General features: G+C 41.2%; 1 protein-coding gene across 1 annotated transcript in view; it reads right to left on the bottom strand.

Annotated features, from left to right (window-relative positions):
• The window catches only part of LOC109873400 (glutamate receptor ionotropic, kainate 4-like), a 57,405-nt gene extending 50,258 nt beyond the window's left edge, over positions 1-7,147 (bottom strand). Inside the window, exon 1 of the mRNA XM_031807681.1 lies at positions 7,142-7,147. Coding sequence (XP_031663541.1) covers positions 7,142-7,147 — 6 coding nt within the window. The remainder of the gene's footprint in view (positions 1-7,141) is intronic.
• Between the last annotated feature and the right edge of the window lie 9,834 nt (positions 7,148-16,981).

Genomic DNA, 16,981 nt, shown 5'->3' with positions numbered 1-16,981 from the left:
ACAGTAGTGGAGAGGGTAGTAAGTTTTAAGTTAAGTGACGTACACATCACGGACAAACTGAATTGGTCCACCCACACAGACAGCGTCGTGAAGAAGGCGCAGCAGCGCCTCTTCAACCTCAGGAGGCTGAAGAAATTCGGCTTGTCACCAAAAGCACTCACAAACTTCTACAGATGCACAATCGAGAGCATCCTGTCGGGCTGTATCATCGCCTGGTACGGCAACTGCTCCGCCCACAACCGTAAGGCTCTCCAGAGGGTAGTGAGGTCTGCACAACGCATCACCGGGGGCAAACTACCTGCCCTCCAGGACACCAATACCACCCAATGTCACAGGAAGGCCATAAAGATCATCAAGGACAACAACTACCCGAGCCACTGCCTGTTCACCCCGCTATCATCCAGAAGGCGAGGTCAGTACAGGTGCATCAAAGCAGGGACTGAGAGACTGAAAAACAGCTTCTATCTCAAGGCCATCAGACTGTTAAACAGCCACCACTAACATTGAGTGGCTGCTGCCAACACACTGACTCAACTCCAGCCAATTTAATAATGGGAATTGATGGAAATTGATGTAAAATATATCACTAGCCACTTTAAACAATGCTACTTAATATAATGTTTACATACCCTATATTACTCATCTCATATGTATATACTGTACTCGATACCATCTACTGCATCTTGCCTATGCCGTTCTGTACCATCACTCATTCATATATCTTTATGTACATATTCTTTATTCCTTTACACTTGTGTGTATAAGGTAGTAGTTTTGGAATTGTTAGGTTAGATTACTCGTTGGTTATTACTGCATTGTCGGAACTAGAAGCACAAGCATTTCGCTACACTTGCATTAACATCTGCTAACCATGTGTATGTGACAAATACATTTGATTTGAGAAGAACGTAAAAGTGCAATATGTGCCATGTAAGAAAGCTAACGTTTAAGTTCCTTGCTCAGAACATGAGAACATATGAAAGCTGGTGGTTCCTTTTAACATGAGTCTTCAATATTCCCAGGTAAGAAGTTTTAGGTTGTAGTTATTATAGGACTATTTCCCTCTATACCATTTGTATTTCATCAACCTTTGACTATTGGATGTTCTTATAGGCACTTTAGTATTGCCAGTGTAACAGTAAATCTTCCGTCCCTTTCCTCACTCCTCTCTGGGCTCGAACCAGCAACACAACGACAACAGCCACCACATCGAAGCAGCATTACCCATGCAGAGCAAGGGAAACAACCACCAAGGCTCAGAGCGAGAGAAGTTTGAAATGCTATTAGCGTGCGATAACTAGCCAGCCATTTCACTTCGGTCACACCAGCCTCATCTCGGGAGTTGATAGGTTTGAAGTCATAAACAGCGCAATGCTTGACGCACAACAAAGAGCTGCTGGCAAAAAGCACGAAAGTGCTGTTTGAATGAATGTTTACTCGCCTGCTTCTGCCTACCACCACTCAGTCAGATACTTAGATGCTTGTATGCTCAGTCAGATTATATGCAACACAGGACACGCTAGATAATATCTAGAAATATCATCAACCATGTGTAGTTAACTAGTGATTATGATTGATTGTTTTTTATAAGATAAGTTTAATGCTAGCTAGCAACTTACCTTGGCTTACTGCATTTGAGTAACAGGCAGTCTCCTTGTGGAGTGCAACGAGAGAGAGGCAGGTTGTTATTGCGTTGGACTAGTTAGCTGTAAGGTTGCAAGATTGGATCCCCCGAGCTGACAAGGTGAAAATCTGTTTCTGCCCCGGAACGAGGCAGTTAACCCACCGTTCCTAGGCCGTCATTGAAAATAAGAATGTGTTCTTAACTGACTTGCCTAGTTAAATAAAGATGAAATCTAGATTTTTTTTAAATCGGCGCCCAAAAATATCGATTTCCGATTGTTATGAAAACATTAAATCGGCCCTAATTAATCGGCCATTCCGATTAATCGGTCGACCTCTAGTACATACAGTCCCAGGTAACCCTAATAGGGGCGAATCCTAATTTCCAATTGTCAAAATTGTCAGTAAAAGTTAGGATTCGCCCCTTAACTACTGAAGCAGACTAGATTTTTAGAGTACTCTAGGAAAACACAGTGATCAAATGCGTTAGTGCATTTCAACTGGGTAACTTAAAATGTACCGTTTCTAAGCAGCTGACAAACTAATGCCTTGTGAATGAGAACTATAATACTTATAACTATAAGTAGTCCAGAAAATATGTATACAAAAGTCTATACAGTATGCTGCAGGAGACAGGAGATGTACTGTGCAGTAAGAATATACTACAGCTATGTTTCGACAAACCAGTGCCTCTCCCCCCTGAACATCCCTTTGAAGCTGCCCACTGAGATGTTTTCAGGACCATGGCCAGCTCCTTCTAGTGCCATACACTGATGAATACTGTATATATACACACACACACACACCACACACACACAGGTAACTGCCAAAATAAAGGAAACACCAACATAAAGTGTCTTAACGGGGAGTTGGGCCACCACAAGCTGCCAGAACAGCTTCAATGATCTTTGACATATAATCTACAAGTGTCTGAAACTCTAGAACACCATTCCTCCACGAGAAATTCCATAATTTGGTGTTTTGTTGATGGTGATGTAAAACACTGTCTCAGGCACCACTCCAGAATTTCCCATAAGTGTTCAATTCGGTTGAGATCTGGTGAATGACAGACACACACACACACACATTAAACCCCCTAATGCTTATTTGAGACCCCTCTTTCAAAGTCACAGATCTTTTAGCCATGGTAGACAAAATAATGGGCAACTGGGGATTTTTACAAATGACTATGCATGATGGGATGTTAAAAACCTCTCTAGGGTATGTGGGACGTTAGCGTCCCACCTGGCCAACATCCAGTGAGATTGCAGAGCGCCAAATTCAAATACAGAAATACTCATTTCAAAAATTCAGAAAAGATACAACTATTTTACATAGGTTTAAAGATGAACTTCTTGTGAATCCAACCTCTGGTGTCAGATTTCAAAAATGCTTTATGGCGAAAGCATACCGTACGATTATTTGACAACATAGCCCAGCAGACAAATCATTACAAACAGTAACCAGCCAAGTAGAAGAGTTACACAAGTCAGAAATAGAGATCAAATTAATCACTTACCTTTGATGATCTTCATATGGTGGCACTCAGAAGACATTCATTTATCCAATAAATGTTCCTTTTGTTTGATAAAGTCTCTCTTTATATCCAAAAACCTCTGTTTTGTTTGCGCATTTTCTTCAGTAATCCACAGGCTCAAACGCAGTCACAACAGGTAGACAAAAAATCCAAATTGTATCCGTAAAGTTCATAGAAACATGTCAAACAATGTTTATATTCAATCCTCAGGTTGTTTTTAGCCTAAATAATCTATAATATTTCAACCGGACAATTAACATAGTCAAAAAAAGAGGTAAACAAGAAAGACACTCTCTCGGTTGCGCACATGAAACAGCTCTGTGACACAGCAGGGTCCACTCATTCCGACTGCACTTACTCCCTCATTTTTCAGAATACAAGCCTGAAACAATTTCTAAAGACTTGACATCTAGTGGAAGATAGGAACTGCAATTTGAGTCCTAAGTCAATGGATACTGTAATGGCATTGAATAGAAATCTACAACAACAAAAGGGTTTCACCTGCCAAATCAGTTCTGTTATACTCACAGACACTATTTTAACAATTTTGGAAACTTTTGTGTTTTCTATCCAAATCTACCAAATATATGCATATCCTATCTTCTGGGCCTGAGTAGAAGGCAGTTTAATTTGGGAAAATTCCAAATGCTGCCCCCTACCCTAGAGAAGTTAATTGCTTAATTAACTCAGGAACAACACCTGCGTGGAAGCATCTGCTTTCAATATAATTTGTATCCCTCATTTATTCAAGTGTTTCCTTTATTTTGGCATTTACCTGTAAATAGACTAGCAAGCAGCTGATGTCTTCAAAGTCAATATGGCATCTATAGGGCACACAGAGGGATGCTAGAATATGAAGTCACGACTGTAATAAACAGAGCTAGTATCCACTGTAGCTATGGGTGAAAAACCACTTGAGTAGAACCAATAGTTTCCTGCATTAACCCACTAAGTGAATCAACAACACTGTGGCTGGCTAGAAGGTTACACTCATTGGTTACACCTCATCACCATAGGCATAATGTTATAAGTATAGAGTACCTAGCCCTACCTAGCCCTTAATTGTCTCAGCGGTCCAGTGGTAATGTGTTGCCATACGGCGAAACAGACCATGATAAGCTCCAACAGCTGCTCAGCTCTGCGCACAGCAGGACAATGCTCTGCTTTAATAATAATAAAACATCCCAACGGCCATTAGGCTAGGACACAAGGTGAGACACGGCTAATGGGGGAATTGGCTGAAAAACAGCCATTACCGAATCTCATTGAAGGCTCTATTTTTGGCTGGTGGTAAGGAGATGCAAGTATCAAACGCATGTTAGTTAGACATTTTGCAATGCAAAAACTGGCACACTGGCGTTTTCCAACCCCTAGGCCAGGTTCAATAATTTACCTATCTTCCTTTGAGGAAACAATATTTGAGGTGGGTCCTTAAAAATGTGCGCCAATATGGCAATAAAAAAATATATATATATATCTTTTTTTAAACATTTTATTCATTTTTTATTAACAAATCAATACAGAAAGTACATGAGGGAACACAAGTATATATAGATGATATACAATGGACAATCGAGCTAGGGGGTACAATATCACACTACAATTACACAAGGACCTTAAGGGACATACATACACTTACAATTCTAAGTTTTTTTGTTAGGAGAGTATTTAACAGTCTTAAAATACAGTTCAATTTATTTTTGTAGGGTAAGAAAATATGTTTTTTTGTTTGCAAATTTACATTTGTGTATATGAAATTTAAACAAAAGAATAGTGAAATTAATTGCATAAAAATGTTTCAGCTTATTTCTATCGTATATAAAGAATCCAAGCAGTACATTTCTCCACAATAGTGTAAAATCTTCATAAATGTGTTCAATTATAAATTTACTGATGTCTTGCCACAGTTTTCTTACATGAATATAATGCCAAAAAAGATGCAACACTGTTTTTGGGTGGTCGTTACAAAAGGAGCAATTTGAGTTGATGTTTTCCTTCAACTTCTTCATATAGTGGTTGGCAGGATAATATTTATGAATAATTTTAAAGGAAACTTCCTTAATTTTGTTAACAAGTAGGTATGTGTGTGGCAACATCCAAACTTCTTTCCAACAGATATTATCAATAAATCCATTCCAATAAGGCATGACATCCTGCTGAAACAAGGTTCGTATCGCTCTGTTGTTGAATGGACATAAAGAGAAACAAATCTTTCCTACTGATGAGTCAACAGGGTCAATAGAAGGTAGCCTCTGAGGGTCTTGACACGTTCCTGAACAGTAGAGCAACACCTGAGGGAATGGCATCTAAAACAATTGCAAAATCTTTAGGTGTTACAGGTACCTTGTAAAGTGATAAGAATTCCTTATAACTGAGTAAAAGACCCTCTGCATTTACCAGTTGGCTCACCAATAGGATATTATTTCAGAACCAATATTCAAAAAAACAAATAAGTATTTTTATACAATATATCCCGATTATTCCATATATAATATCTGTGTGGAGAAAAATTGTGTTTATAAATTAAGAAAATATGGCAATTTCAGTGAGCACAACTAGGGATATAGAGTACCATACCACTCAACCATATGAGTCATAATACCCATAAAACCTAGCAATCAAACAAGGAAATGGTTCCAATGGTTTTTCACCATTCATTTTTGCCATAGGGAATTTTAGAAACACTTAAAATAAAGGCCGTGTTTCGTGTAGGCTTACCCTGACCAGACGTTTTGATAACCGTGTAAATCTCTCTAGGACAAATTAAATGTTATTAGTCACATGCGCAAAATACAACAGGTAGACCTTACAGTGAAATGCTTACTTATGAGCCCCTAACCAAAAAAGCAGTTAAAAAAAAATATGAGTAAGAATAAGAAATAAAAGTAACAAGTAATTAAAGAGCAGCAGCAAAATAACAACAGCGAGACTATACACAGGGGGGCACCGGTACAGAGTAAATGTGCGCGGGCACCTGTTAGTTGAGGCAATATGTACATGTAGGCAGTTACCAAGGTGACTTTTATCAATATATTTGCCTGTATTTACGCATTCCGCGCCCAAAATGAAATGCTAATGTAGTTATCATAAAATAACCTGTGTTGTGTTCGAGACCACCTAAAGCGAGACCGATCCAAAGTCAGAGCAAATTGAGTCAGAGTCAAGACAGAACGAGTTAAGACCAGAAACATCTGTTTTGTCCAGGACCGGAGTCTACACAGACCAGTGCACTATAAGCAATCAGCGCTACAGTAGGAGCGAGCCATGAACAAGCCATTTGCCACACGGGCCTGCCATCATACCTCTTCAACCTTCCTGTGTTTCCAGGCAGTTGCAATAGTGCAACTTTAGATCATTAGAACGCATTCCCCAAAAGCCACAAAATACACCTGAATTTCAGCAAAAATGTAAACACCACTGAAGTCCTCTCACATTTGGAAACTTTACAGTTCTATTGATCAAACAACCATGAAAAGGTAGGCTCTCTTACTCAGTTATGCACATCAACAACTACAATATCAACAACCAATGCTAGGCAGAGCAAGATGATTTTAAATCTAATGAAGGAACATTAGATAAACCCTCTAACTTTTTCAGCTAGTTGGCTGTCAAAATTGCGCTGATAAACAATGGGGAATTGTACCCTCCTCATCCTTCTGCAGCTTGCCATGCTTGTCCCAACCAAGCTAACTGGCTAACGTTAGCTAGCTTGTTAGCGAGATACTTCCAGAAACAAATGAGAGAACGCCTCACTCTGACCATTTTACTTGCCGTAGCAGAGCTGGTTAGCTGTTTACATGTTATCTAGAGCGTTCTTGACTATGTTTCCTGACACCGGTCATATTCAGCGGGTGTTGCGCATGTTAATTCATCAGTTCTATGCTCTGGCACACTTGGACGAGAGTGCTCTGAATTTGGAGTAGATAAAAAGAGTGAATTTGCGAACGCAAGAGATATGCCAACTGGATAACCAAATGATACCTGCATCTCTAGCTGTGTATATCCACCAAAAAACGATATGAGAAAAGACTCACCCATTCCACTGCAAATCTACCAAGACCTGGCCGTCCCTCTAAACTTTCAGCTCATACAAGGAGAAGACTGATCAGAGATGCAGCCAAGAGGCCCATGATCACTCTGGATGAACTGCAGAGATCTACAGCTGAGGTGGGAGACTCTGTCAATAGGACAACAATCAGTCGTATATTGCACAAATCTGGCCTTTATGGAAGAGTGGCAAGAAGAAAGCCATTTCTTAAAGATATCCATAAAAAGTGTAGTTTAAAGTTTGCCACAAGCCACCTGGGAGACACACCAAACATGTGGAAGAAGGTGCTCTGATCAGATGAAACCAAAATGGAACTTTTTGGCAACAATGCAAAACGTTATGTGTGGCGTAAAAGCAACACAGCTCATCACCCTGAGCACACCATCCCCACTGTCAAACATGGTGGTGGCAGCATCATGGTTTGGGCCTGCTTTTCTTCAGCAGGGACAGGGAAGATTGTTAAAATTGATGGGAAGATGGATGGAGCCAAATACAGGACCATTCTGGAAGAAAACCTGATGGAGTCTGCAAAAGACCTGAGACTGGGACGGAGATTTGTCTTCCAACAAGACAATGATCCAAACCATAAAGCAAAATCTACAATGGAAAGGTTCAAAAATAAACATATCCAGGTGTTAGAATGGCCAAGTCAAAGTCCAGACCTGAATCCAATCGAGAATCTGTGGAAAGAACTGAAAACTGCTGTTCACAAATGCTCTCCATCCAACCTCACTGAGCTCGAGCTGTTTTGCAAGGAGGAATGGGAAAAAATTTCAGTGTGCAAAACTGATAGAGACATACCCCAAGCGACTTACAGCTGTAATCGCAGCAAAAGGTGGCGCTACAAAGTATTAACTTAAGGGGGCTGAATAATTTTGCACGCCCAATTTTTCAGTTTTTGATTTGTTAAGAAAGTTTTAAATATCCAATAAATGTCGTTCCACTTCATGATTGTGTCCCACTTGTTGATTCTTCACAAAAAAACACAGTTTTATATCTTTATGTTTGAAGCCTGAAATGTGGCAAAAGGTCGCAAAGTTCAAGGGGGCCGAATACTTTCGCAAGGCACTGTACACTAGCCTATTAGCAACACTTTGACTGACTTGAGATCATTGCCCTTGCTAGTTCGATTGTATTGACATTCTCAGCGTTAGTTACATTTGTCCGTTTTTGACCAGAATATTTAGTCATTGAAACTGAAACAGTGCATCCAGAATGGAGGCAGCAAACAATGTACCAGGCCAGCTGTGATTTACAACCTGACAGCAATATTTTTTGGACGACCAAGAAATGTATTGGTGAATTATATTAATCATGCATCTATTTATTCTGCCATCAATGCCTTCGTGTACGTCATGGAACATCGAGTCAAATAAGCTATTATTAAAACCTCTTATGAAGCTGGTTTTGTAGCATAAACTGGGAATTGATTATTTTTTACTGATATTATGATTGTCTCTTTCATATCATTCAAAACACAGTCAGTTCCACTTTAAGTCACACTTTGTGTGCTACATGTGAAATTATTTTTGGGAAGTAATAGTAATACATTTCAATTGGGAAAGCTTAATGGTTGTGTTTTTGTGTTATGATTTGCTACCTACTGGCTTATTATGTCCGAATTTATGGACTGCTTAACCTTTAACATAATGTTGTGTGTGACTGCTGTCTTTGAATCGGCCCTATGCCGTGGTGTAGTGGTACCTGGAGATATGGGTATACTGTAATTTTGCAAGAAAATTCCCAAACGGCCAGTCCAGCAAAAGAAAATGGCACCCCGTGTGAAAAATCCTGTTTCCTATGTTTTTTTGTATGAGTTTTCCCATAGATGTTTCAGATTGTCAACCTCAAAGATCACCAATTTTTTTTATAGATGTATTGATTTATTTTTTAAACGATGTGATGGTCTAAGTCCACAACAATGCTTAAACCACATCAATCTGATTGGCCTCAGTGCACCCAGGCCCTTTCATGTCTACACCTCTGATGCAAACAGTGCATGATAACAATTGCACACCACAAATAGCATACTAACCAATACTTCGGACTAAACTTGTTTAATACCTGGTTTGCACACCCATTGTTTCCTTAGTTAGCATTTACTAGTAGATATCATACATTGAAACTTCTTTCCTACCCTACCGGCTTCCGATGGCATCCTTCTGTGAGCCGCTACATGCCAAAACCATTTGAGAGCGCACATGTGAATAAATTTGACATGCTTCACAACCTGTCACACACTGAAGGCCTATAGGTTTGCCATTGCACAAACATGTCTATAATAGATAAAGGCTGTTAAGATAATGTTTCAAGAAAGGAGTGTATATATATTTGTCCTGGCTAAGCGGTTTTATCCGCTGACTGAATGAAAGCTGATAATTATGAGTTTTTTTATTTCACTGGTCTGCTGGTCTCAGGAAGAAATTATGAGTCCTCACTGTTAGACTGCCAAATTGAGGTAAAGGTAAGAAGCTCTGTATTCACATTAGATAGTTAATCCAGAGATTCTTACCTTTGCCTCGATTTGACAGTTTAGTCCAGAATACGAGCTCCACGAACCGCCAACTCCTTCGCTGGAGTCCCATATTGCAGGACCTCCCATAAAACGAGAGGGTTATGATCGGTATAGACCATCAGAAGGGTAGAGATTCATACATAAACCTCAAAGTGCTGAAGAGCCAGTACCAAACGAGCTCCTCCTTCTCGATAGTGGTTTTGTTATGAGGCCAATTTCTTTTGAAAGTACCCCACAGAGTGCTCAACATTGTTATTGTATTTCTGTAGGAAGACAGCCCCTGCTTCTACGTCGCTGGCATCGGTGTACAAAGCAAATGGCCGACGGAAATCCGGAGCTGCTAGCACCGGTGCAGAGACCAAAGGGTCTTAGCATTTCGTAACCTGATCAGAAGACCAAAAGCAGACAACTCTTTAACGTGCTCAGAGGGACCTGCCAATATCCCTTCAGCAGATCAAACTTGCTAATGTACTTAGCAGTGCCAACACAGTCCACACAATCGTCGACCCTAGGCAAAGGGTACGAGTCTGACTTAGTAACGGTATTGACTTTGCGAAAATTGGGGAAAAAACATCCCCTTTGTTACAAATATACTGGGCGAACTCTACGGACTGTTGCCATGTTGTGCAATGCTGTGCTCAAGTATAAACTCTACTTCACTATGGCGCTAACGTACTCCAACGGATTAGTTTGTTCGTGATTAAGGTGTTGCCCTGCAACAACCTCGCTCTCAGCAAGCTCAAAAGGACCTCTTAAATGATGTCCAAACAAGCTCATTCAGACTAAAACCGAGAGATTCCTGAACAACCACGCTGCAATCAGCACAAGAGGGACCCCATCATCCCAGTCTCTCAAACTAAAAGCAGTAAGCTCTCAACATAGACTTCAAAGTTGCTGGAAGACCTTTGACATGAAATTCGAATTCGGTCTGATTGCACAATCCGCAGAAGTCCAAACGTTGACAATTGTTTCACCAGGGCCTTAATACTGGGAGCTGTGATTTTCCTCAGTGGAATAGCCTCAGGGAAACGAGTAGCAGCACACATGATGGTTACGAGAAACTGGTTACCACTCTTGGCTTCGGGAAAAGGACCAACACAGTCCACCAGAACCCTGCTGAAATATATATATATATATATATATATATATAAAATATGTGAGAGGCCTGTAATTTTCATCATAGGTACACTTCAACTATGACAGACAAAATGAGAAGAAAAAAAATCCAGAAAATCATTTTTTGAGGTTGGACATAAGCATGTAGGGTGCACCGATTGGCATCACCTCGTTAGTCAGTATGTGTTACACCTGTGCTGGTTTGTCATCTCGTTAGTGAGAAAGTGTTTCACCTGTGCTGTCCCAGTGCTTCAGTTGTCTTGAGAGAGGTGGAGAGTTAATGCCTTTTTAATTGGTACTCCCTATTTCAGTCTTTATCTTATCTTCCCTGTTTTTGTTTTGTTGTACTTTTTGATTTGCTTCCTATCTAAGTTTGGTGTGGGTTTTAATTTTGGACAAATTTAGTGTGTGCTCATGATGGGTTTCTTTTAGGTCCCAGTTGTTGATAGTGACCTTTCAGTGGACACACCCATGAGTGTCTTTCAGAACCCTTCCTAAAACCCCCACCATTTTGGTTGTGGTCAGTAACTCTTTGTTAGTTCCACCTTCTGTTTGAGCGACATTATTTGGTTTTCTTGCTAATACACAGACCGATATCTGCATGTGCACCCATGTTCACAGAAGTGTATTGGTCACACACACACCTCTTTCTCTCCACAGATATTACTGATGATGGTGTCGGAAGCTGGGCTAGCAGAGGGTCCCAGGACCGCCAATACTCCCTTAGAGATAATCTGGCACACTGTTGGGAGGGAGAGGAGAAAACAGGGAACCAAATGAGCGTTAACATAGAATTTACAATGGCATTGAATTACACACTGGTTGCATATTGATACAGAGTACAATGCAATTTAATACAATATAAAAGCAGAATATGAAAGTATTGTTTACTTTTACAATATACAAGTAAATATGTACATTTTGTTTTCTTGCATGTTTCTGGTTGTTTTGACCCACAGATTTGCAGATAGACTGGCAGGTTAATTCTTTTTTTGGCTTGGCTAGCCAGTTCGCTAATTGTTTTTGTTTGAATGCGTCTGGACACTGTACCCGCTTTTTTTGTTTCACCTGGCTGCTGGTTCCTGATCTTTTGAAACCATCAATTGAGGAGTTACCTAACGCTTGAGAGGAATGGGAGATGCAGTGCTGAGGCAGAGGGCTCGTAGTGAGGAGGACTGGCTACTACTCTGAACTGTGTGTGGTGTGCTTTCTAGCACCCAGCGCTGCGGAGGCAAACATTGTGAAGGAGGCTCTACCATTAGTTTTCATTGAAGGCTAAAAAGAAAGACTCCAACCACAGCCTAGACATACTGTAGTGTCACCTACATGGGCCCAATATGGAGGGATATCACAACACTACATTATGCAAAAAACAAATAATCTCCTGGAATAAACACTTTTTTTTTGCATATCAGGCTGACAAGCGTGTCTTGGTTTGAGAGGCGTATCAAAGGGCGCTATCTCCAGAATTGTGTAACCATGTGCAGAGCCTGTGGTCTACGGAATCATACAGTGCGTTTGAAAGTTTTCAGATCCGTTGCATCTTCTACATTGTTACATAACAGCCTTATTGTAAAAAATATTATATTGTTTTTTTCCCCCTCAATCTGCACACAATACTCCATAATGTTTTTTAGATTGCTCAGTTTGGCTGGGCAGCCAGCTCTAAGCAGAGTCTTGATGGTTCCAAACTTCTTCCATTTAAGAATGATGGAGGCCACTGTGCTCTTGGGGACCGTATATGCTGCGGAAATGTTTTGGTATCCTTCCTCAGATCTGTGCCTCGACACAATCCTGTCTTAGACCTCATGGCTTGGTTTTTGCTCTGACGTGCACTGTCAATGGTGGAACCTTAAATTAACAGGTGCATGCCTTTCCAAATCATGTCCAATCAATTGAATTTACCACAGGTGGACTCCAATCAAGTTGTAGAAACGTCTCAAGGATGATCAATGGAAACAGGATACACCTAAACTCAATTTCGAGTCTCATAGCAAAGGGTCTGAATACTTATGTAAATAAGGTATCTGTTATTTTCTCTTTATTTTTAATACATTTACATTGCTTGATCGTTATGGGGTATTGTGTGAAGATTGAGGGAGAAAAATAATTAAATCCATTTTAGAATAAGGCTGTAACGTAACAAAATGTGGAAGTCAAGGGGTCTGAATACTTTCCGAATGCACTGTAGAGCTTCCATAATTTAATTTGTAGTGTAAATTGGACAATGATGAATCAATACCCTGTTTACAAATTTTCCCATTTACAATGGTCTAGTGGTACCCATACTTTCAAGCAGCACTGTATATGAACCCTACAGGGCTAGTCATTATTTTGCTATAAAATAAACATCCGTATCTATGCCCCAATTCTTAATAAAGACATTCCAAGTAAATTATATTTTCATTGTTAAATAAACCACTTTTGTTAAATAAGCAAACTCAGATTTGATGTGTGCAAAAATATGTGAACCCCTTCTGTCAATAACTTGTGGCACCTCCATTAGCAGCGACAACTTGGAGTAAATGCCTCCTATAGCCAGTAATCTGACATCTGTTTTGAGGGATTTTTGCCCACCTCCTCCTTACAGAACGCCAATTGAGTGAGGCTTGAGGGGTGTCTGGCATGAACTGCCTGCTTCAGGTTCTGCCACAGCATCTCGATTGGATTTAGGTCAGGACTTTGACTTGGCCAAAACACAAATCTTCTTTCTCCTGAGTCATTATTTGGTAGATTTGCATGAATTCTTTGGGTCGTTGTCTTGTTGGAAGACCCATTTTCAGCCCAGCTTTAGCTCCTTGACTGATGGCCTTACGTTCTGTTCAAGAATCTCCTGGTATACCTCAGAATTCATGGTTCCCTTAATGATGTGGCGTTTCCTCCACAGGAGGAAAAGCAGCTTCAGATCTGGACATTCCCACCACCATGCTTGACTGTTGGGATAAGGTTATTTTGGTGGTAGGCAGTGTTGGGTTTTCGAGGAACATAGAGGTGTTGATTGTGACCAAAAAGGTCAATTTTGGACTCATCGGTCCAGAGAATGGACTTCCAGAAACCTTCAGGTTTGTCCAGGTGGTCTCTGGCAAAGTTAAGGCAGGCAGTTTGTTTCTTTTTTGACAGCAGAGGCTTCTTCCTAGCAAGCGAATTGATGTCATGTTAAATGCTCTCCATTTGTAAATTATTTGGTTATCAAATCATTTTGAGATTTTATATCCTTCCCCAGACTGATGTGCTCTCACTACCCTCATCCTGATGTCCTCTGAGCTCTCCTTGGTGTGCTTGGCATTTACCTGGATAGGTAACACCATCCAGGTAAATGCCCCGCCCAAACTCTTTCCTAACGATCTCTCCTTTGATGGGTTCATTTGGTACCCAATTGTTTACCCACCTGATTCTACTTGACTTAACCAATACAACTTGGGGTTCACTTATTTTGGCACCTGCTCTAATTTATTTTTTATTTTGTTGTTCTACTACACACATGATTTCCTCTACACCAACATATGGTATTGGTAAATATGAACCTGTTATGTCAGATCAAAAACACTGGTTCTGATAAAATTAAGATTTCATGGTTTAAAAATAAATCTTTAATTGCACAAGGGGTTCACATACTTTCAAGCAGCACTGTGTGTGTGTGTGTGTGTGTGTGTGTGTGTGTGTGTGTGTGTGTGTGTGTGTGTGTGTGTGTGTGTGTGTGTGTGTGTGTGTGTGTGTGTGTGTGTGTGTGTGTATATATATATATACACTGCTCAAAAAAATAAAGGGAACACTAAAATAACACATCCTAGATCTCAATGAATGAAATATTCTTATTAAATACTTTTTTCTTTACATAGTTGAATGTGCTGACAACAAAATCACACAAAAATTATCCATGGAAATCAAATTTATCAACCCATGGAGGTCTGGATTTGGCGTCACACTCAAAATTAAAGTGGAAAACCACACTACAGGCTGATCCAACTTTGATGTAATATCCTTAAAACAAGTTAAAAGTTAAAAGGCTCAGTAGTGTGTGTGTGGCCTCCACGTGCCTGTATGACCTCCCTACAATGCCTGGGCATGCTCCTGATGAGGTGGCGGATGGTCTCCTGAGGGATCTCCTCCCAGACCTGGACTAAAGCATCTGCCAACTCCTGGACAGTCTGTGGTGCAATGGTGGATGGAGCGAGACATGATGTCCCAGATGTGCTCAATTGGATTCAGGTCTGGGGAACGGGCGGGCCAGTCCATAGCATCAATGCCTTCCTCTTGCAGGAACTGCTGACACACTCCAGCCACATGAGGTCTAGCATTGTCTTGCATTAGGAGGAACACAGGGCCAACCGCACCAGCATATGGTCTCACAAGTGGTCTGAGGATCTCATCTCGGTACCTAATGGCAGTCAGGCTACCTCTGGTGAGCACATGGAGGGCTGTGCGGCCCCCCAAAGAAATGCCACCCCACACCATGACTGACCCACCGCCAAACCGGTCATGCTGGAGGATGTTGCAGGCAGCAGAACGTTCTCCACGGCGTCTCCAGACACTGTCACGTCTGTCACATGTGCTCAGTATGACCCTGCTTTCATCTGTGAAGAGCACAGGGCGCCAGTGGCGAATTTGCCAATCTTGGTGTTCTCTGGAAAATGCCAAACGTCCTGCACATACCTCTTGTGTCTGAGCCGTTGAATTGCGATTCTACTTTGTCTCTATACTGACGCTTAGCTTGTTTGATTGCCTTGCGGAGGGAATAGCTACACTGTTTGTATTCGGTCATGTTTCCGGTCACCTTGCCCTGATTAAAAGCAGTGGTTCGCGCTTTCAGTTTCACGCGAATGCTGCCATCAATCCACGGTTTCTGGTTTGGGAATGTTTTAATCGTTGCTATGGGAACGACATCTTCAACGCACATTCTAAGGAACTCGCTCACCGAATCAGCGTCACTCGAGAGACGTATAGAACCTTCTGCCATTATAGCATTATTTGGAGTGGCACCACAGGAGGCCCCTGTCGTGTCTTTGGCATCATTAAAGGTGAAGACTGTTATTTTATAAATTCTCTAATTATTATTACGTGATTAAACTAATCATGTAAATTTAATTAACTAGGAAGTCGGGGCACCAGGGAAAATCTTCAGATTACAAGGTTATAATTTTCCGAATATAACTCTTCAGATATTTTAATATCTGATCAATTAGTCTAGATAGAATTCATGAATTATTCTTTAATAGAATTCATGAATTATTCTTTACCTTTACGTCAGTCTCATTCCGAATGTTGTAAATTGTTCTCCACGGCGTCTCCAGACACTGTCACGTCTGTCACATGTGCTCAGTGTGAACCTGCTTTCATCTGTGAAGAGCACAGGGCGCCAGTGGCGAATTTGCCAATCTTGGTGTTCTCTGGAAAATGCCAAACGTCCTGCACGGTGTTGGGCTGTAAGCATAACCCCCACCTGTGGACATGCACATTTGTGGCCTGCTGGAGGTCATTTTGCAGGGCTCTGGCAGTGCTCCTCCTGCTCCTCCTTGCACAAAGGCGGAGGTAGCGGTCCTGCTGCTGGGTTGTTGCCCTCCTACGGTCTCCTCCACGTCTCCTGATGTACTGGCCTGTCTCCTGGTAGCGCCTCCATGCTCTGGACACTACGCTGACAGACACAGCAAACCTTTTTGCCACAGCTCGCATTGATGTGCCATCCTGGATGAGCTGCACTACCTGAGCCACTTGTGTGGGTTGTAGACTCCGTCTCATGCTACCACTAGAGTGAAAGCACCGCCAGCATTCAAAAGTGACCAAACATCAGCCAGGAAGCATAGGAACTGAGAAGTGGTCTGTGGTCACCACCTGCAGAACCACTCCTTTATTGGGTTTGTCTTGCTAATTGCCTATAATTTCCACCTGTTGTCTATTCCATTTGCACAACAGCATGTGACATTTATTGTTAATCAGTGTTGCTCCTAAGTGGACAGTTTGATTTCACAGAAGTGTGATTGACTTGGAGTTACATTGTGTTGTTTAAGTGTTCCCTTTATTTTTTTGAGCAGTGTATATCTCCCCACCAGAGACCAGGGTTCAATCCCTGTGTCCACTGTCCACCCTTCCTACTGTACACCCTTCCTACTGTCTTCCCTTCTGTCTCCCCGTCTACTTCACTACT

The sequence above is a fragment of the Oncorhynchus kisutch genome, linkage group LG28 (assembly GCF_002021735.2).
Source record: "Oncorhynchus kisutch isolate 150728-3 linkage group LG28, Okis_V2, whole genome shotgun sequence".
NCBI lineage: Eukaryota > Metazoa > Chordata > Actinopteri > Salmoniformes > Salmonidae > Oncorhynchus > Oncorhynchus kisutch.
The sequence above is the reverse complement of the archived record's forward strand: the minus strand, read 5'-3'. Positions and strand labels throughout refer to the sequence as shown.